The sequence below is a fragment of the Lynx canadensis genome, chromosome C2 (assembly GCF_007474595.2).
Source record: "Lynx canadensis isolate LIC74 chromosome C2, mLynCan4.pri.v2, whole genome shotgun sequence".
Classification (NCBI taxonomy): domain Eukaryota; kingdom Metazoa; phylum Chordata; class Mammalia; order Carnivora; family Felidae; genus Lynx; species Lynx canadensis.
In genome coordinates this window covers 150,744,821-150,767,294 of record NC_044311.2, presented here as the reverse complement: position 1 = coordinate 150,767,294, position 22,474 = coordinate 150,744,821, and the positions used below count along the sequence as shown (strand labels likewise).

Here is a 22,474-nt window from a genome sequence, read left to right as displayed (position 1 = left end):
TTCATTCACTGGAGTATTTAAAGAATAATAATAATTAAAAGAGGTAGCCTCCTACTGTACACGAGATTCCAGACCCACCCTTGCTGGTGAGCCTTCTGCCAGTTTCCTCCTTGACAACCTGCTCACCTGGGGTTCTTGGGCCAGTAGTCCCAGCAGAAGCCGGTGGGGCCTGGCCACCTTCACCGTTGTTCTCCTTACCGGTGGGTGATTAAGCTTGCCGTGGGAAGAGCGGTGTGAGACTGTCAGTAGAGCCTTTGATTCTTGCTGGGAACCTGAACCTGGTCATGCTCTCCTGACCCCGGATGCTGATGCTCAGAAAGGGCTTGCCTCTGAGAAACTGTGGGCTCCCACCAGCTGTCCTCCTGGCTGTCGGGCAGGTTCTCACGGTGTGTGACATTGGCACACGGGCTTTCTAATGATGGCTGGGCTCCGTTCATGCCCAGCACCCCGCCCTCTATGCTGACGTGCTTCTCTATGCTTGTGGTTTTCTGTCACACACCTGGCATGATGTCAGCCAAAAATCGGCCCTTCCTCTGCTTCTCAGAAAAGATCGTTTAAGACCATTACTCTAAAACCCGGGTCCTCATCTTTAGGAAAGGAACAGAAGTCCCATCAGTGGAAAAGTAAGGGATAGAAGGACAGAAATTCCTCCCTTCAATAATAATCAGGAAAAAAAAAGCCACTTTTTTCTTTTATTGCAAAAAGATCTAGTGGTGTTAATTTGGCCGTGCGTTTCAGATCTTTCAAAAAAAGTTCTATTTTGTAAATTAAAAAAAATCTATGTTTTCCCTTGCTGAGAAAATTTAAGGAAGAGGAAGGAGTACCGGATGACAAGTAACATTCCCTGTCCCCCTCCTTCACTGCCCCGTAAGCGCCCAAGAATTAGCACGTGACACTCGCAGCCTCCCGCTGTGGCAGGGTCCTACAGTCTCGTTGGGCAGGGTGCCCGGGAGCCACTGGGCCGCCTGGAGCAGAGGCGGCTGCTGCTGCGTTGGGAAGCGCGATCGGTCGGCCCTGGGCTCTCTGGCCCCGCTCCTGCCTGTGGGCCCTGCTCCCCTCACCTCTCGCCCTCTGCTCCCGGCCCGGGCTCTGCCTTGGACTGATGCTGCGCTGTTGATGCTGCACTGTTGATGTGTACGCTGTTGATGTACTGTTCTCGTTCCTATGAGAGTTCCCTCTGCCTGGGATTCGGTTTGGTGGCTTGTTGGAGCTCATTATGTAAGCGGGCTGGCTGTTCAAAGCGTTTTCTTTGGCCAGCTCGCTGTATTCCTCGGTCATTACTTTGGCATATCATCAGGCCAGCTCCCAGCCTTCTGTGACGGGAGCTCTCTGAAGCTCTTGGTTTGTAGTCTGGAGTCTTTATGTTCCCTTATGCCAGTAGTTGCAGACAAATGTCAGTGTTCCCAAGTTTCCGTGAGTTGTACTGTTCTTGAAATCTGAAACCCAGTCATCTCTATTAAGTCATCACTTTGCTAATACGTAGTATCCAACCCCTGAAACCACACAGCTCGCCGGGATTCTAAGGTGACACTCCTGTCCTGAAGACTCGAAAAGGTTTCACTTTTTGTGACTAGTGTCGGCAATCTTATTTTGCCCCTTCCGGAACTTTTCCTCAGTGGCTCAGATGTCTTTTCCAGACTCAAGAAAGTTTTGGAACTGGAAATTTCAGAGATGTCGCCCTCGGACAACTGCCATGAGTTTGTCAGCCCATTTTACTTAGTATCTACACCTGTACTTCTATACCTAGAAGTACGGAAGAAACCTGCTGTCTTTCACCGTAGCAGTACAGCATCAGAATGCGATACTAAAATGCAAGCCTTGAGAGAGGGACTTTGTCTCTCTTGTCCCCTGCCCTGTCCCTGGTACCTGGAACAGTGTCTGACTCCTAGAAGGCATACCAAAAATGTTTGTTCAATACATAATGATATTATTTCTGCTTTTTTGGCAATACATATGTGAATGTAAGCCAAACAAGTTAGTATCTCAGTATTCTGTTACCGTTCTGTTGTCCGTGAACCGATTGATTTTCACAGATTTTTACTTAAATATTAATCACTTTCAGGGGTGCCTTGGTGGCTCAGCCGCTTAAGCGTCTGACTCTTGATTTTGGCTCAGGTCATGGTCTCGTGGTTTGTGAGTTCGAGCCCTGCATTGGGCTCTGTGCTGACCCTGCAGGGTCTGCTTGGGATTCTCTCTCTCCTTCTCTCTCTGCCCCTCCCCTGCTCATGTTCTCTCTCAATAAATAAATATTTAAAAAAATCTTTAAATATTAATCACTTTCAGACTGTGACTCTGTTGTCGAGAAAGTAGCATGTATTGAAGAGGGCATCTTTTGGGATGACCACTGGGTGTTGTATGGAAACCAATTTGACAATAAATTTCATATATTAAAAAAAAGAGAGAGAAAGTAGTATGGCTGTATTTCCGTCTCTACTTAATGATCTCTGTGGGTTTCTTTTTTTTTTTTTTTTTTTAATTTTTTTTTTTTTCAACGTTTATTTATTTTTGGGACAGAGAGAGACAGAGCATGAACGGGGGAGGGGCAGAGAGAGAGAGGGAGACACAGAATCGGAAACAGGCTCCAGGCTCTGAGCCATCAGCCCAGAGCCCGACGCGGGGCTCGAACTCACGGACCGCGAGATCGTGACCTGGCTGAAGTCGGACGCTTAACCGACTGCGCCACCCAGGCGCCCCCTTTTTTTTTTTTTAATTTTTTTTTTTTTTTTTCTGTGGGTTTCTTAATTGAGGTTATCACATACAATAGATCACTCTTCAGCGAAGAGTTCTTTTGAGATGGTAACTGTCACCACAGTTAAGATCTGGAGCAAGGACACCTGGGTGGCTCAGTTGGTTGAGTGTCCAACTCTTGATTTCAGCTCAGGTCATGATCTCATGGTTCGTGGGATCAAGCCCCACATCAGGCTCCGTGCTGACCATGTGAAGCCTGCTTGGGATTCTCTCTCCCTCTCTCTCTCTGCCTCTCTCGTGGGTTGCATGCATGTGCTCTCTTTCTCTCTCTCTCAAAAAAAAAAAAAAAAAAAAAAGACTTGGAACAGTTCTGTCACTCCCTGAAACTCCCTGTGTCCTCTGTAGTCAACCTCTTCTCCCCCTTCTACCCCCCCCCCCACCCTCACCCCAGCCACTGGCAAACTCTGGTCCGTTTTCAGTCCCCTATGGTTGCCCTGTTCCAGAATATCTTGTAAGTGGCCTAATTTTGATTACATGATATGTAGCCTTTTGAATCTGGCCTTATCGTGTAGCATAATGCCTTTGAGATTCATTCAAATTGTTGTATCAATAGTTTGTTCCTTTTTATTGCTGAGGTGTCTTCCCAGGTATAGATGTACCACTGTTTGTTCAGCCATCCACCTGTTGAAGGACATTTGGGTGATTGGAATAAAGCTACTAGAAACATTTGCGTACAGATTTTTGTGTGGACGTAATCTTTCATTTCACCTATAAATGGGGTTAAGTAGCATTATAGGTTTTAATGACAGATCGGAGACGATACAGTCTCTTAAATTCTCCTTTCTAGAACTACAGTAAACACTACATGATACTGGCCATTACTGACTATGTGGTGACCTATCTGGTGATTCTTCTGCTTTTCAGACAAGATGGAAAACAGTTGTGGTACAGAATAGTGGAAATGGGGGTACCTCACAAATTGAAATCTCCCTAATGTTTCTGATTTCTGTTTTCCAAACAGAATGGGTCTCTGAGTGCTACTAAGAAAGACTAGTGTTTCAGCAGTTGTCTTCGCGATTAATTATCTATCTTGCGTTTTCCCACCTGGCTCGCCGATTTACCTTACGATTTTGCTGTGCATTTGATTCTCTCGTTGGTAAATGAAAGGACAGCCCATTATCGATGTACAAGATCTCTAGACCAAATGTGGTATGAGAATCCCAGGGTGGTTCTGAGTAGTGCTGCAGCATTAGGAAGGAGGGACTTGTTTGGATACACAGAGGACTCTTGGGAACAGTGCCGGCTCCTCTGGGACCAGATACTGGAGAGAGAATGGCTGAGGCATCAAGTAAGAGGCCTTTGCCTCTCTGGCAGTTGTGTTCAAGTCCAAAGCAAGAGATAATCCAGCTGTGACTTTCTAGCATACAGTCTTCAGATCTTTTCCCAAGGCGAGCAGGTTATCAGAATTTAAAGAACTTAGAGTCTTTGTACATTTAGGTCCAGAGGCCACCCATTCTGGGATTGATCTTACTTTAAAATTGATTTATTATGTTAATAGTTAATCAATTCACATGGTTTAAAATTCATGAGTTCCAGGATGGACGCATCTACCCCTCACCATCCATCAAGGTCCTCTCCATGGGGCAACCAAAAGCTATCTATTTCTTGTGATTCCTACCAAAGAGATTTTATGCATATATAAGTAAGTCATACATATGGCCTTTCTCTCCCCCCCTTTTTTTTTTCACAGTGGTGCAATATGCATCCTTAAAAAAAAAAAATAACCATGTATATACTAATGTGAACGATTTCCAAGGTATTGTTAAGGGGAAAACCACCATTTTCCTGTTGTTGGAATTTAGGTTGTTTACAGCCTCTTGTTATTACAAACAGTGTTGTAGTGAGTAACCGTGTTCCTAAGTCATTTCACCTGTGCTGGTATATCTCAGGAAAATTCCTAGCTAGGAATTGCCAGCCCGGGTGTTAGTGAAATGTCTTTGGTATTGCCAGATGTTCCTTATGAGGTCATGGTACTCCAGACTCCACCCACCCCAACATCTGAGAGTACCCATTGCTGCCTCCCTTAACACAACACGATAAAATATTTTGATCTTTAGTAATCTGATGGAAAATGGTGGAAAATGGCACTTAGGATAGTTTTATTATTTCTCCTATTACCGTTGAGATTGAGCGTATTTTCATGGGTGTGAAATAGATTGCCTTCTTTTTCTGTGAACTCTTTGTTCCTATCATTTGCCCATATTTAAAATATTTTTTGATGTTTATTTTTGAGAGAGAGAATGAGAGACAGAGTGCGAGTGGGGGAGGGGCAGAGAGAGAGGGAGACATAGAATCTGAAGCAGGCTCCAGAGCCCGATGCAGCGTTTGAACCCACGAACTGCGAGATCCTGATCTGACCCAAAGTCAGACACTTAACCGACTGGGCCACCCGGGTGTCCCGTCGTTTGCCCATATTTTAATTTTTCTGTTAAGTTGTTTATCTTTTCCATTTATTTTTTAGGAGTTCTTAAAGTATTAGAGAAATCATCAGCCCTTTGCCTTTTACATGGAGTTGCATTATTTCCCAGGTTTATCATTTATGTAAATGATTTGCTCATAATCACTTTTATGAAACAAACTTTAGGTTGTATCTGTAGTCATATTTATTCAGAATTTTGAGTCATTCTTAGAAAGGCCTTCCCCACTTTGATATGATAAAAATCATCCTGGATGGTTTCTTCCAACATTTTGCTTATTTCTGTTTTTACATTGAAGTCTTTGATGCGTTGTGAACTTTTCTGTGAACAAAGGTTTACAGTATGGCTCCAGCTTAATTTTTTTTCCAGTTCTGAGGCCAGTTTTCCAGTATCATTTAGTGACTTTTCCATCTTTTCCTCTGGATTTAAAACGCTTACCTTTATTATCTGTTAAATTCCCCTACTATCTGGGTCTATTTCTGGACTCGTCTATTTCCTTCCTTTGACCTTTCAGCCTGTACATGCCTTGCACCTCACGTTGTGAATAATTGTGGCGATGTGACATCTCATGGGGCTAGTCTCCTTCTTTTCAACATTTATTGACTATTCCATAAGAATCTTCAAATCAGCAGCACCTGGGTGGCTCAGTTGGTTGGGCTTCTGACTCTTGGTTTTGGCTCAGGTCATGATCATGGTTCATGGGATGGAGTCCTGTGTCAGGCTCTGTGCCTTTGGCATGTAGCCTGCTTGGGATTCTCTCTGCCTCACTCCCACTTGCATGCACATTCTCTCTCTCTCTCTCTCTCTCTCTCAAAATAAGTAAATAAGCTTTAAAAAAAAAAAAAGAATTTTTGAATCAGCTTGTCTGGTCTGTCTCACCCCACCGAACCCCCCCAAAAGAGAATTATTTTCTTTAGGATTCTGTTGCCTTTATAGACTTAACTTTGGGAAACTAGACATACTTAGGGTGTTAAAACTTCGTGTTCATAAGTATGGTATGGCTTTTCATTTATTTTGTGCCCTCAGCTGTTTTAAGTTTTTGTCTTACCTGTGTTTTGGACATTTCCTGTTTAAGTTAATTTATAACGTTTTAACTTTTGGGAGCACCTGGGTGGCCCAACTGGATGGCTCAATTAAGCATCTGACTTCGGCCCAGGTCATTATCTCACAGTTCATGAGTTCAAGTTCTGTGTCTCGCTCTCTTTGCCCTTCCCCCACTCACGCTCTTTCTCTGACTCTCTCAAAAATAAATTAACATTAAAAAAAAAAAAGCTCCCCATATAATATTTTAACTTTTTGTTGCTTTTGGAAATAAAGTCTTTACTTCCAGCCATGTCTTCTCATTGGTGGTTGTTTTGTACAGGATGCCTTATTAATTTCTCTGCATTAATTTTCTACCCAACTGTCTTCCTGAAATTTTCTTCATGTTGATAATTTTCAGTGAATTCTCTTGGGTTCTTTTAGGCATGTAATCATATTATCTGTAGATAATGACCATTTTACTTTCTACTTTTCAATTTTCATACTATTTGTCTAGTTTCATTATGTTAACTAGTACTTGTAGTACAATAATAGTGGTGACAGTGTTCATCTTTGTTTTATTCTTTTTTTTTAAATTTTTAAATATTTTAGAGAGAGAGACAGAGTATGAGCAGGGGAGGGTCAGAGAGAGAGGGAGACACAGAACCTGAAGCAGGCTCCAGGCTCTGAGCTGTCTGCACAGAGCCTGACGTGGGGCTTGAACTCACAAACCCATGAGATCATGACCTGAGCCGAAGTTGGTCGCTTAACCGACTGAGCCGCCCAGGTGCCCTGATCTTTGTTTTATTCTTGATTTAAAGGCAGTGTATCTCATTTCCCATCAAGGCTGAGGCTGGCTTTTGGGGAAAGTAGATGTATTTTGTCATGTTAAGGAAGTATCCTTCTAATGTTACTAAGAATTTTATCGAGGACGGGTATTAGATTTTAGCAAGTGACTTTTGTGCATCTATGGAGACGACTGTATTTTTCTCTGGAGAGCTATTAATGCGCTGTATTAATAATTTTTCTCAATAATCGAGCTATCCATTCCTGGACTAAATCCCACTTGATTATGATGTGATATTCCTTTAAGTTGCTCCTGGATTATATTTGCTAATATTTTATATACCTTTTATCTGTTTGGGAGTAGTTTAATATTGGAAATTTCTGCTTTTCATATATTTTGGGAGTGGTCTATGAATTTCTCTGGGCCTGGCGCTTTGAGCAGGGGTTTATTTATACCTTTCTGTACTTTTTCTAAGGTGATTGATTCGGTTTCATGGCTCCTTTGTTTAGGTTAATTGTATTTTCTAGAATGATAATTGACTTTATCAACTTTTCAGATTTACTTACATGCAGTTGAATAACGTGTTCTATTATTCTTTTAATAACCTCTGTGTCTCTGATACTTCCCTCTTATTTTGGAAATTTGTGCTTTTTTTTTTTTTTTTCTTGATAGTCATTTGCTTTTTTTTTCCCCCCTGAAAAAACAACTGTTGAACTTACTTATGGGCCAGCTTGGTCGATTTTTGTGAAGGAACCACGGATATTAAGTGTGTATCTCAGTTTCCAGGGGGTAGAGTTCCACATGTACCTCATTGACATGTAACGTAGGTCCGTTATAGCCTTTCTTCTCTTTGTCCTTTTATCTGTCATGAGCCAAGGGGGTAAATGAACACCTCCCACAACTAACGTGTTTCCCTCAATTTGTCCTTGTTTCCCCTGTGGTTCTTGCACTGCGTTTCGATGCTGTGTTATTTGATCTGCAGCGAGTACTGCCACAGGTCGTCGCTGTCGGTGGCACCGCCTCGGGTGGTACAGCGCCCTTCCGCTTCAGCCCTTCCTTCTCTGAGCTCACCCTTGTCTGATGTGAAGATTACGGCCCGTGATTTATTTCTTCGCTTTTGCCTCACAGTCCTTTGCTTATCCTTTCTTCTTCTTTTCGGTGCTTCTCTGTCATACGCCGTAAAATTGGGTTTTGCTTTAAGATATAATCTGTATGTCTGTTTTTAATGGACGTTAATTTAGCCCATTTATTAATGCGACATATGTTTGGCATTAGTTCTGTCACTGCTGCTTTGTTGTCACTCGAGGGGATGGTTAAGTACCTTTTAAAACTTCTTCCTCTCTTATTTTCTTTGCTTTGTGTTGATTTTCTAATACTTTGGAGTTTTATTTGTTATAGTTGTTACCCTTACAACTTTTTATTGTGCCCCACATCTGCTATGTTTTAGACGTTATTTATAATTCCCTCTTGTGAACGATGATGAGATGACTGTATCCCCTCTTTCCTTCTTCCTTTCTCTTCTACCAACTGGTCCTAGTTATTTACAAATATTAACTCTACTGGCGTCTACCTTTGTTAAGTTTGTACTGTATGGTTTGATGTGTTAACTTTAGATCCTCACTGTCTAATAGAACTCTCCCCAGCGATGTGCATGTCCTGTACGTTATGACAGCAACTGGCCATAAAGTGGCTTTTAAGCACTTGAACGTGTGGCTAGGACGACTGCGGGGCTGAACTTCAAATTTTGTTTGTTATTAACCTATATAAATTTGAATTTAAATAGCTACATGTGGCTAGTGGATACCATACTGGAGAGCATGGCTTTATTGGAGTATTTTTAAGTCCCAGCTGTGAGAGTCAGGAAAACCATGGACATTATGCCACCTGCTGCATGGTCTCTCCCTTCCTTCCCCAACTAGTGTCACTTAAGTCACTTCTACACTGTCAGGTATTTTGCATTCTTCTACCGTCATCATCGCGTATCTCGTCGTTAGAGTTGAATGGGTTGAATCTTCACATGTTTGTTTTGTTTTTTTAAAGATTTTATTTTTAAGGAATCTCTGCACCCAGTGTGGGGCTCAAACCTGCAACCCCAAGACCAAGAGTCACACGTTCCACTGAGCCAACCAAGTGCCCCACAAGTGGGTTTTTTTGACACGGTTTTTCTAGCCATCCCACAGGTGCATATAATTTGCAGTGTAGTAAATTCCTCAAGGAGGATTTTCATACAGTGTTCCCTGGGGTTTATTTGTTTCTGCACATTTAAAACTCTTTTATACTGGAGTGACTGTTGAAGTGGGTATAAAATTCTAGGATCACTTTGTTCTTTGAGCACTGTGTCAGGCATTTTGCTGTACCTTCGTTTTGTGTCTTGCTGTGGAGAGTCTGTTTTCTCCCCTCTTGTGAGTGACTTAATCTTTCTGCCTGACTCCTAAAGGATTTTCTTTTTCGGTTTAGAATAATTTTACTGTAGTTTGTCCTTTTTCTGACCATTCCTGATTCATTTTCCCTCTCAGTATTTTAAAATTGATCAGTGACTATGTGTTCTGTTCCATTCTTTCAGTTTTCTTATTTGGGAACTTCGTTATGCACCTGTTGGATGTTCCTCACAGTCTGTCCTATTTGTCATTGTTTTTGTGATTCTTTTTAATTCTTAAATTTTTATTTAATTTGAATTTTCTTATTTCTGCCCTGCATGTACTTTTTGCCCTTTTCAGCTTCACCCCCTTTTCTGTGGTGTTTTTGGTTTTTTCCTTCCACTTCTTTTCTGAGTTTTTCTTCTACCTTTATCTCTTTCTGTGGCCTCATCATGTCATTTTCCCTGAGCTCTTACAGCTCTGTTTTGTGCCCATCCTTTATAGAAGCAGTTTAAAAAGTTCATGGGGAAATGCATCTTCACAGTGTTCGTCTGCTTGATGATACTGTTTTTCCTGGTGAATGGTCATTTATGAATATTGAATAATGAATATGGATCGAGGGCTTGTGGTTGGAATCACTCTTGTGGAGTTTATGTTCTAAGAGTACAGATAATAAATAAGAGAGAATTACTTATGTGTATTTTATTGATTGATTAATTGATTGATTTTTGATTTAAATTCGAGTTAGTTAACATACAGTGTAGTACTGGTTCAGGAGTAGAACCCAGTGATTCATCGCTTACATACGACACCCTGTGCTCGTCCCAACAGGTGCCTTCCTTAATGCCTGTCGCCCGCTTAACTCATGCTCCCTTTAGCCCACCCCCCACCCACCTCCCGTCTAGCAACCCCTGTTTGTTCTCTGTGTTTAAGAGTCTCTGATGATTTGCCTCCCTCTCTGTTTTTATCTTATTTTTCCTTCCCTTCCCCTATGTTCATCTGTTGTGTTTCTTAAATTCCACATATGAGTGAAATCCTACGATATTTGTGTTTCTCTGCCTGATTGACTTCTCTTAGCGTCATACCCTCTAGTTCCATCTACATTATTGCAAATGGGAAGATTTCATTCTTTTTGACCTCGGAGCAGTATTCCATTGTAAGTGTGTGCATATACATATATATACCACATCTTCTTTATCCATTCATCAGTTGATGGACATTTGGGCTTTTTCCATAATTTGGCTATTGTTGATAGCCCTGCTATAAACATGGGAGTGCAGGTGCCCCCTTTGAAACAGCATTTTTGTATCCTTTGGATACATTCCTAGTAGTGTAATTGCTGGGTCATAGGGTCATTCTATTTTTAATTTTTTGAGGAACTTCCACACTGTTTTCCAAAGTGGCTGCACCAGTTTGCAGTCCCACCAGCAGTGCAAGAGGGCTCCCCTTTCTCCACATCCTCTCCAACATCTGTTGTTTCCTGAGTTGTCAATGTTAGCCATTCTGACGGGCACGAGGTGGTATCTCATTGTGGCTCTGATTTGTACCTCCCTGATGACGAGTGACATTGAGCATCTTTTGATGTACTTGTGTGTATTTTAGGAGGTGACATGTGCCCCAGAGTGGAGTTGAGGTGGGGCTGACTGTTGGGGAGAGGGCGGTTTTGGACGGCACGGTCTGCGAGGGCCTCACTAAATGGGGCCATTTGCATGATGACTTCATAGAGATGAGCGAGTGAGTGTTGAAGAAAAACGATCCGTGACACTTGTTAAAGATGGTCGGGCAGGTTTTTTCAAGGAGGACTTCTGTGGTGGGCGCAGGGGAGAGAACAGGCTCAATTCTGAGCACGGTGTAGGTAAGGAGTGGGGGTGGGGAGGAAGAGACACGGGGACTGAGTCCAAGTGGGGATTCTGGCTAAACCAATCTAACGGGACTCTTGCTGAAGGCAGGCCAGATTGACAGGGTCTCATGTGTTGGGCCGAGGGCCCCGGGTGAGGAACCTGAGCAAGGGTGATCAGATATGGGGGGTGGCTAAAGCAATTAGCAGAATTCTTGCTACAGTCAGACATTGCAGAGGTGAACACGGGAGTCCAGAAGTTGAGGCCTCGTTGAAAAAGAGCTCAAGAGAAGCTGAGTAGAGTTTGGTCAAGGAGAGGATTTTTGTCACAAGCCGTGTGGGTATGTGCAAGAGGAACATCCAGGTTGGGGGGTGGGGGGGAGGGAAGGACATGTGCAAATGCCCTGAAGTTGGAATTTGCAGGTACCTGAAGGACTAGCAGGGGGGCCAGTGAGGGAGGATTGGAGTGAAGTGATTGAGGGGGAGGGCTGAGAGATGAGGTCAGGGAGGGGGAGAGAGAGGAGAGAATCTCAAGCAGGCTCCTTGCGGTCAGCACGGAGCTTGACAGAGGGCTCAAACCCACTAACCGTGAGATCATGACCTGAGCCGAAGTCAGGAGCCCGATGCTTAACCAACTGAGCCACTCAGGCACCCCTACACTTGGACAAATTCTATATCCTTCTTTTATTGGCAGGGATTGAACAGACCTGTATATCATAGGAACTCCTAACTTATCTACTATTTTATTAATTTTGTATTCTCTCTACTGCGTTCTTTCTAAATTAAATCAGCGAATGACAAAAGAGTCCCTGGGGGGGCGCCTGGGTGGCGCAGTCGGTTAAGCGTCCGACTTCAGCCAGGTCACGATCTCGCGGTCCGTGAGTTCGAGCCCCGCGTCGGGCTCTGGGCTGATGGCTCGGAGCCTGGAGCCTGTTTCCGATTCTGTGTCTCCCTCTCTCTCTGCCCCTCCCCCGTTCACGCTCTGTCTCTCTCTGTCCCAAAAATAAATAAACGTTGAAAAAAAATTAAAAAAAAAAAAGAGTCCCTTGGGTCATAAATTATTTACTCTGCTTACTTCCAAGGTACTTTGCTTCTTTTTCCTTCTTATGCCATAGGGATTAGGGAAGGAAAGGTGCTACTGATTATAATATGCCAACCAGTGGTCAGCCCAGACAGACCCTGCTCCTGTGAGATTAACTGCAAATGTTGTGATTAGATAGGAGCAGACCTGTTCCAGGCATGACTGTGTTGCATGAGGTGATAAAGTTCATGCAATTGTTTTGGCTCATTTTATTTCTTGGATACACTAGTCAAGTAGATTTTTAAAAATATACTAGTGAATTTAAACTTCTAAAAATTATATTTCTGTTTAATATGGGTTGTACAAGAACTAGTAGAATTAATTTTAATTAAATGTAATAAGATTTTTTTTTAACGTTTATTTATTTTTGAGACAGAGAGAGAGCATGAACGGGGGAGGGTCAGAGAGAGAGACACACACAGAATCGGAAGCAGGCTCCAGGCTCTGAGCCATCAGCCCAGAGCCCGATGCGGGGCTCGAACTCATGGACCATGAGATCGTGACCTGAGCTGAAGTCGGACGCTCAACCGACTGACTGAGCCACCCAGGCGCCCCAATTTTAATTAAATTTAAAAGTTAAATTATTTCAGGGGCGCCTGGGTGGCGCAGTCGGTTAAGCGTCCAACTTCGGCCAGGTCGCGATCTCGCGGTCCGTGAGTTCGAGCCCCGCGTCAGGCTCTGGGCTGATGGCTCGGAGCCTGGAGCCTGTTTCCGATTCTGTGTCTCCCTCTCTCTCTGCCCCTCCCCCGTTCACGCTCTGTCTCTCTCTGTCCCAAAAATAAATAAACGTTGAAGGAAAAAATTAAAAAAAAAAAAAAGTTAAATTATTTCAGAGGAGTTTTCATTTAAATTTGCCTACGTACTTTTTATGGGGGAGTAGGAAACAAAAACAAAATACTTAGCATATTTAAGGGACATAGACTATTCCCTGCTCCCCAAATTCCATATACGATAAGAACTTGGTCACAGGGTTTTCGCTGGATGACTAGAGGAGATGGAAAGATGGTTTTTAATGCTTTGATCTGTGGGCCCGTTTTAATTTTGCTGTTTTCCTTTTTTTGTGTTGTTGCCCACAGTTTTCTGCCATCATATTACCGCTTGACAGACGCATGCTGTTTCTGAAGGTCATTTCAGAAACACATTGTTTGAATTTATTGTGGATTCTCTTTCCGCTCGGGTGGATGCTATTTAATCTCAACTTCCTTTTCCACCCAAAACCCCCATAGCAAATTGAGACTGTCGAGTTCAATGGCGACAGGAAGAAACTGCCATCCAGCCGAGAGTATAATGTCCATATTCTGTTGCTCAGTAATTATCTTCAGGCAAATGAATACACGATCTGTTGTGAAATCGTTCTCAAATGATTTATGATCCAGAGAATTCTGGGCTCGAATGTCTACAGAGTGAACCTGGACGTGGAGAGACTGGGGAAGACCTTTAGTGAAAGGCTGGGTTGCACTCACGTGTTGTGTAGACAGGCTCGAGACCCCCCCCCTCAGGGAGCCTTCCTGGGCAGAGAGAGCGCCATTTAACAAGGAGTTGTGTTAAATTACGCATTTGAAAATGTGTAGTCGTTTTAGCATAGTCGGGAAAGAACCCAAAGAAAAGGGTCTTACTTGATCGTATTCTTTCTGAAGAAGTCATTATACGTGCTCATGTGTAACATGATTGTGAATCTGCCATTTGCCTCAGGCCCTTGTCTTTGCCCTTTTGAAATCAGACATTTGTTGGGATTCCCCCAGCTGGGAGTGCGGATGTGTCTGGAAGGGGGCGATCGCATGAGATCCCTCGCCCGCTCCCCCCCTCATGCTCCCCAGCAGTGTGCACCCAGCTAATTGTCCATGTAGTTGTCCGTGGCCGTCCGGCGCCCCCACCCGAGGCTGTGCCTTCTCCATCCCAGCATCCAGGCCTCCGGTCTGTAATAAGTGCTCAGTGAATGTCTGCATCTTTGAACAAATCCTTAAGGAGACCTATTTTGGCTAATAAGGTGAATGCAAAGGAACGTTAATTTGGTGGCTGTCTCTGCTTTCCTAGGAAGTCCTCTCGGGCGTGGTGGTCATATCTGGCAAGGATTCAATCCAGCACCAGGGAGTGTCTCTGACAGTGGAAGGAAGTGTGAACCTCCAGCTCAGCGCCAAGAGCGTGGGTGTGTTCGAAGCTTTCTATAATTCTGTTAAGGTAAGAATGCTCAGGTTGCACATTTTTTTTTAGCCCATTATCCGCGTAATTGTGGGGTTTTTTGCTTGCTTTTTGGCTTTATTGTTGTTACCTGTCGTTGTTTTGTAAGGTATAGTGATAGTCATACTTTGAATACTTACTAATCAAACTGAAAAAAATACTCCGATATTTTGATTCTGAATATCTCCTGCGATTGAAAGTCTGTTTTTATTCCTAGAAGGTAGGACGAGGAAAACTATAAGTGGTCTAAATTCAGCCTTTCCAGAGACCAGAGCCCTTCTGAGACGTTGTGCCTTTGGCTCTGGCACTCACCTTCCCAAAACAAAACCGTTACTTGATATTCAGATAAGACGCAGGTAGGGCAGTGGCCATTCTTTCCTTTTTGTCATTTTGGGTAGAGGTCTGTGTTCCGGAATATCATCTCTTTTTCCGTACTTATAGTTTCCGTTTCCTGAAGGACATGTTAACTCTCAGTGTTGAGAGGGAAGGAGGTGAGAGGAGAGAAGGGCTCTTGTTGCCCGTGTTCAGATTCCGGCCTTCCCACCCTCTTCCGCAGTCTCCCTGCTTTCCTCCAGCAGCACTTCGAGACTCACTTCAGAAGTCGGAGATCTTCTGAGTGATGCTAACCCAGGGCTTGGAACACATTAACTACGGTGTGATGGCTGCCTTCAGGCAGGTTCCCAGTGTGATGCAGAGGCACGCAGGGCTGAGGCCGGGCGGGCCTGCTCCCTCCGCACACGGCGGGCGGGCGGTGGGCAGGTTCCCGGGAGGCTGGTGTCCGAGGCGGGTGCCGGCTGGTGAGAAGCCCCGGTTCAGGTGGCGGCCCTCCTGGCCACTCATCCTGACTGTGCTGCACCTGCTTCTTCATTCCGAAGGTCAGAGTGCCAGGCAGGAGGGTTGTTAGGATAGTTGACTGAGCTTTTTGGGGAGAGGAGAGGAAATACCGCTTCAGATGTGCCCCAAACATCGAAGCATCCGGTACCGTGAATGAACCATTATTGTGCCAGAGACTTGAGCCAACTGTGTGCTCACCTGCAGATACAGAGCTGTGTGGCCCAGGACACCGGGAGGGGGGGCACCCCAGGGCTCATGGCTCGCGGCTCTCAGGAGATCATTAACGGACACAGTAATTTGGAAGTACATCTAGAAGTGCGTGTTGATAGACGGAGTTGTTTTTTTTTTCTTCACAGCCTATCCAGATTATCAATAGCACCATCGAAATGGTGAAGCCAGGAAAATTTCCCAGCGGCAAAACAGAAATTCCTTTTGAATTTCCCCTGCACGTGAAGGGCAACAAAGTTCTGTATGAGACTTACCACGGCGTGTTTGTCAACATTCAGGTGAGCGCTTCCTAACGCTGTGGGGCCACCTTCACAGCTGTTCCTCTGCAGAACGGCTCCGTGTCTCTTTCACTGAAAGTTGACAGACCCAAGAAGTTGATGTTGCAGTTGTTGCCGAGACCTCCTGTGTGTATTCTATTTTGATTTCTCATTTTGCTTTGCAGAACACAGTTTGTGTGCGGCCGTTAGTTTTGATAGAAATCCCAGAGGACCCGTGCTACACGGCTTCTTTGAAAAAACTCCGTTGTTTCTTTTGGCCCCCACTCAGGCCGCATGGACACCGTGCGAGGGGTGCTTTTATTGTTTGGTGATAGATATGCCCTCACGTCTCTCTGGCACCCGCACTAATTGTCTGTTTTCTACGTATAAATATCTCTTTGTTAGATATCCAAAGGCTACTACTCTAACATAGGCTTGTATTCTTTAGTGAACAAGCCTTGTAAATGAGGGGAAGTGAATTTATGACTTCCTGTCTACCTCCGCTAGCTCAGGATGCCTTTCACAGCCACTATTGTGTCAGGCACAGTTTGGAGTCATGACTCAGAGCGAGCGAGCGAGCGAGAGAGCCTTTCCTTTATTCAGTGGAAAGAAAGGTACTTTTGTGATACCAGCTCTGCAGGGTTCCCCTTGCTGGATGAGACAAAACCATCTTGTCTTACGTACGTGCAAGAGGGCAGCAAGTTGGGAAGTTTTTTGATTTATTGAGTTTTAGCCGATAATTCGGTCTTGGTAAGTCCCCATTCCCCTGCCTCAAATGTAACACTTTAAAAATGCAACACTTTAAAAATGCGGTTCCTCAAACCACTCCTGAGAGTTTTAACTAAAGGTCTGTCTACGTGTGAGTTCCATGAAGTGCTTAAAAGATGGGCAGACAAGAACCACTTGCAGCCTGGCCGTACTGTGCTGCACGGAGTATCTTTCTACAAAGAAAAACTGTATCTAGTCCTTTGTTATTGGTGCGCCTGTTTCAGGCAGTCTGTATACTAAAGGCTTTGGACAGGCCCGTAGGAAGTACTTGTAACAGTGGGGAAACGTCTAGATTGGAAGGAACCTGCCTGCATAGACGTGAGTCCTCTGGCCAGCTTTCTAGGCTGGGAGCACTTTCACCGTATAAGACCATAAATGCAAAATGCCTTTTTAGCAAGACTGAGACCATCTCAAACGTTTATTTGGAAATCATATTTATTCTCTTTCCAGAATCAGCATCACCGCACTTTCCTGACATGGTAGCTCTTTAATCCTGTTTATTTAATAACATAAGCATATGTTCATTAGAAACCGAATAGAATAGTGTTCAAGTTCCAGTGGCATACTTCTTACTTCCTCCTATGTTCTTTGTTTTTGTTAAAAGATTAATTGTTGGAAATCAAATTGGAGGGCCGCCTGGCTGGCTTAGTTGGTGGAACATGTGACTCTTGATCTCGGGGTTGTGGATTCAAGCCCTACGTTGGGTGAAGAGATTACTTAAAAAAAATAAAATCTTTCAGGGCGCCTGGGTGGCTCAGTGGGTTAAGCATCCATCTTCGGCTCAGGTCACGATCTCACGGTTCGTGGGTTTGAGCCCCAGTGTCGAGCTCTGTGCTAACAGCTCAGAGCCCGGAGCCTGCTTCAGATCCTGTGTCTCCTTCTCTCTCTGCCCCTCCCCTGCTTGCGCTCTGTCTCTCAGAAATAACTAGAACATTAAAAAAATAATAATAATAAAACCTTAAAAAAATCATATTGGAAATTTCATTCTTTTCCAGATGTTGCCAGGAAGGGCATGTGGACCTACAGTTGACCCTTGAACGGCATGGGTTTGAACCGTGCGGGTCCACTTACTTGCAGATATTTTTGTCAATACGTACAGTCCAGTGCTATAAATGTGTTTTCTCTTCCTTGATTTTCCTAATAACATTTTCTTTTCTCTAGCTTACTTTATTGTAAGAATATAGTATATGATACATATAACCTAACAAAATACGTGTTAATCCACTGTTAATGTTATCACTCAGGCTTTTGGTCAACAGTAGGCTCTCAGTAGTGATGGTTTGGGGAAGTCACAAGTTACACCTGGGTTTTTGGACTGGCGCCCCTAACTCCCCATTGTTCGTAAGAGTCAACTGTACATAAAAACTTGTGTACTTATGTCCTGCATCGCTGTATGTAAGTTGGAAATTCTTTAAAATGCCGTTAGAGGGCTAACATGTGGTGAATTCTTTTAGTAAGGTGTATACTCTCCCGACCCAACCTTTATTTTGGCCCTAAGATCTTACCCCTTGAGGGTTAACTTCAGAATGCTACAACCTGGAATTCTCTACCTCCCCAAATATCTCACAGATTTCTAAAGATGAGGGGATTTCTTCTTATCCTAACCTTAGATTTATAAGAGCTTATCACCTAGATTCAACATTCGTTAGAATTTTGCCACCTTTGTTTCATCTGTATTTCCTTCCTGAATCATTTCAAAGTTAGTTACAGAATCTCGACACTTCATCTAGAGGCACTTCAATGTCCATCTCTGGAAAATAGGGACATTCTCCTACAGAATCACAGTTGACATTTTCACACCTATCAAAATTAACAGGAATTCTCAAATACCATCTCATTCCCAATTCATATTCAAATTTGTCATTGCTTCTTTTGAGAAAATACACTTTAAAAAAAAAGATTTTATTTAATTCATTAAAAAACATTTTTGTAATGTTTATTTTTGAGAGAGAGAGAGAGAGAGACAGAACATAAGCGGGGGAGGGGCAGAGAGAGAGGGAGACCCAGAATCCGAAGCAGGCTCCTGGCTCTGAGCTGTCAGCACAGAGCCTGATGCAGGGCTTGAACTCGTGAACTGCCAGATCATGACCTGGGCCAAAGTCGGACGGGCGCTCAACCTACTGAGCCACCTAGGCGCCCCAATTTAATTTATTTTTAAAAATGTTTATTTATTTTTGAGAGAGAGAGAGCATGAGAGAGTGCGTGGGGAAGGGGCAGAGAGAAAGAAAGAATCCCAAGCAGTGCAGAGCCCACAGTGGGGCTCAAACTCAAAACCCTGAGACCAAGAATCACACGCTCCACCGACTGAGCCAGCCAGGTGCCCCTTGAAAATATACTTCTTGAGCAAAACTAGGATTATGGGTTTTTTAAATCTGCTTTTCATTGATCGGTTGATTCAGTCATTGGGTTTCTAGATGGGTCTTTTGCTAGCCTTCTTGTTTTATTAGCAGAGCAAGTGCCTCCCAGAGTCCACGGTAACCACTTGTGGTCACAGGGCTGGCCTTTGCACCATCGCTTACCACACTTACTCTGCAGATTCATGGGCGGTTTACTTTGGATAGAAGGTGGTGTTCAACTAGATAGAAAGTGTTATTAAACCTAGTAACATCCTCTTTCTCAAATGACGTGGGCACAAAGACATTTTACACTTATAATTTGAATTGTGTTGTAGTAACATATTGTAAAAACAGTAAAAACCATAAGACAGAATAAAGGGTTTAAGATGCAGCCAGTATTAAATTCCCAGCTTGCAGGGTCTGGGTTTCCTTGTGACTCCTTAGACGGAGGCTCAGCGGTGTTTGCCCGTCTGTTTCTCAGGCCTGTTCTCACCTTCATGATTAGATCATGGATACGAGAATCTGCCCGCTTTCCCTAGTTGTCCTTGGTGCGCCTTTTCTTTTAAAAGTTATGTAAATCGTAGGCAAGTTTTATTATGTTTGTTCCACTCATGTGGCCATACTAACAACGTTTTGTCCTATAATAACACAGCATAGAGCAGTACTAACATGTCTGAAATCGCAATTCAAAATTAGTTTATCCAGATGCTAGTCATTCTTCGTCATAGTTCAGAATATCCTTTCTGGGAGTCTGCTTCAAATCTATTGGCAGTCTTCTTTCTTCTTCCTGTTGGCTCTGTGTTTACTGACGGTCATAGAAGATCCAATCTTGCACCTTCTCCTGGAGCCCTGCTCAGTCTGACTGTCCTGACCCCCTCTGACCTGCGGAAACTCCTACCACCTGGACCATTTCTTCACGATTGGGCAAGAGCGCGATAAAGCAAAAAGATCGAGGGCTTTGCAGCAGACAGATCCGGGCTTGAGTTATGTGTTGTGTAAAGATTCAGAGCACGGGTTTTGGCAGCCAGCAGGTGTAAATTCATATCCCACCTCTGTGACCCCGAACAGCCTTCATGACCTCCTCCTAGGGGATTAATGAGGTCTTGGCATGAAGTGCTTAGTTAGCTCAGTGCCTGGCACACGGAATGGTCCAAGTCCGTATTTGTTGAATGATTGAGTATAAATGAGGTATTGGTAGCCGTCCTTGCATTATCCTAACAGTTCTATTGGAGTTGTTAGAATTAACTGAGATGGTGCATGCAAAAGAATTAACATAATTCCTGGAACAAAAATCAGCATGTTCCTCTTCTCCGCCTTTCAAATCCCCACCCTCGCTTGTTAGCATCTGCCCCATGTTACGAATTATTGCCTCCATACTTAAAACATTACGTGGCCAGAAGTTGATGCCACTCGTTCTCGCTCCTTTGCGAGGAAATCCAGTTCAAGCTGACTTCGCCTAAAAAAGGTATCAGATCACAGAGCCAGAAGTGCGGGAGGCCAGTTGTGTCTCCGGCTCCGTTGTCTTCTGTGCAGGCCTCGTTCTCAGCTGGGTTCTTCCCGGGCCGCGGCAGAGCTGGCTGCTAGCGTGTGGCTGGCGTATGATCTACTGGATCGGCACCCCAGCAGAAAGAGTTGTTTCCCCGTAGCAGGCCTGGCTTACCTAAGGTCACTTCCAGGAGGCTGATGGGAGGTCAGCTCTGCCAAAGCCCTGAGACTAAAGATGAGGAAGGGGAAGTTCCCACTGGGAAAAGAATGCAAGAGACCAGGCAGGTCCGAACAAAATGTCGAACAAAATGCTAGACAGCGTGTGGGCTGTGTAGGAGAAAGACAAAACACGTGTGTGCATACACACAGACTACACACATACACACACGTTGTGTGCACGCACACGTATACAGATCTAACAGTACCAGGCCTCACTGAGCTTGTCTGGCTGGGGAGACCAGATTGAAATCTCAAAAGAGAATGTGTGTGTGTGTGTGTGTGTGTGTGTACGTACACACATATATATACATCCCTTGTCTACAAAGATCTTTATATTAGATATATAGATACAGAGGGGCGCCTGGGTGGCTCAGTCAGTTGAGCATCCGACTTCGGCTCAGGTCATGATCTCACAGTCTGTGAGTTCGAGCCCCATATCGAGCTCTGTGCTGATGGCTCAGAGCCTGGAGCCTGCTTCAGATTCTGTGGCCCCTCTCTCTCTCTGCCCCTTCCCTGCTCATGCTCTGCCTCTCTCTGCCTCAAAAATAAATAAAAACATTAAGAAAAAAATTAAAAAAAAAAGATATATAGATACAGATATAGATATAGATCTTTGTAGATCTTTATATATATAAAGGTCTTTGTAGACAAGGGACGTTTCTTTAGAAAAATGTTTTAGGGGGGCGCCTGGGTGGCGCAGTCGGTTAAGCGTCCGACTTCAGCCAGGTCACGATCTCGCGGTCCGTGAGTTCGAGCCCCGCGTCAGGCTCTGGGCTGATGGCTCAGAGCCTGGAGCCTGCTTCCGATTCTGTGTCTCCCTCTCTCTCTGCCCCTCCCCCGTTCATGCTCTGTCTCTCTCTGTCCCAAAAATAAATAAACGTTGAAAAAAAAAATAAAAAAAAAAAAAAAAAAAAAAGAAAAATGTTTTAGGGGCGCCTGGGTGGCTCAGTCGGTTAAGCGTCCAACTCTTGGTCTCCACTCGGGTCATGATCTTACAGTTCTTGAGTTTGAGCCCTGTGTCAGGCTCTGCACTGACAGTGTGGAGCCTGCTTGGGATTCTCTCCCTCTCTCTGCCCTTCCCCTGCTCATGTTCTCTCTCTCCCGAAATAAACAAACAAATTTTTAAAAATGTTTTAATATCCCAGTAACACCTTAAATATATAGCAACTCCTTGTATAATGTGGACAGGTCGTTCATAATAATGTAGCTTCTTGATTCAACCATGCATGTAGTCCCAGTTATATAAAATATTTTGAACATAATTCTAAAGTTTTTCCTGGATGATTAAAACAGTAGCTGACTTTCTTCAATGTGGGTTATGTGATTTTTTGTTCTTAGATTAGCATGAAGACAGTGATCATGCTATAGATTTTTGTTACCAGTGTGTCAACCCACAGACAAGAACCATGTGAAGAAACAGTCCCAGGTCAGAGCTCTTAGCTCAGGGACCGGCCCCGCAGAGGGGCCCGCTCTCCCTTGGGTAGAACCGGGCCTGTCTTGCAGGAGGTACACGAGCAGTGGCTGGTTCAGAAAAACAGCCCAGGCACAGCAGAGAAACTGAACACGGGTTAAAAGCTAGCGTGATGCCACCTGCCTTACCCGTCCCCGTCACCTTGCACTCAGGGTATGTCTGTGTATTGGCAGATGGGGAACGGCTGAGAGGGAGAATAGTTAAGATCGGCCATGCATCGACCCCTGTGGAAGCTGGCTCCTGGGTACGTGGGGTGTCTTTATACTCTTCTCTTTACTTTTGCATATGGTTGGCTTTTCCAAAATAAACATTTTAAAAGATTTCCCCTTCTTTATTACTTCTTAAGATTAAAATATGGAGAGCTAGGGGTGCCAGGGTGGCTCAGTCGGTTAAGCGTCCGGCTTCAGCTCAGGTCAGGATCTCACGGTTGTGGGTTCGAGCCCCGCATCGG

At 44.1% G+C, this 22,474-nt stretch overlaps 1 protein-coding gene across 2 annotated transcripts in view; it reads left to right on the top strand.

Annotated features, from left to right (window-relative positions):
• VPS26C (VPS26 endosomal protein sorting factor C) overlaps positions 1 to 22,474 on the top strand; it is a 48,062-nt gene that overhangs the window by 11,377 nt on the left and 14,211 nt on the right. For both annotated transcript variants that reach the window (XR_003971722.1, XM_030329428.1), the window contains exons 2-3: positions 14,282 to 14,425; positions 15,616 to 15,765. Coding sequence is in view for 1 of the 2 variants with exons in the window: in XM_030329428.1 (XP_030185288.1) it covers positions 14,282 to 14,425; positions 15,616 to 15,765 (294 nt within the window). In the remaining variant the exon portion in view is untranslated. The remainder of the gene's footprint in view (positions 1 to 14,281; positions 14,426 to 15,615; positions 15,766 to 22,474) is intronic.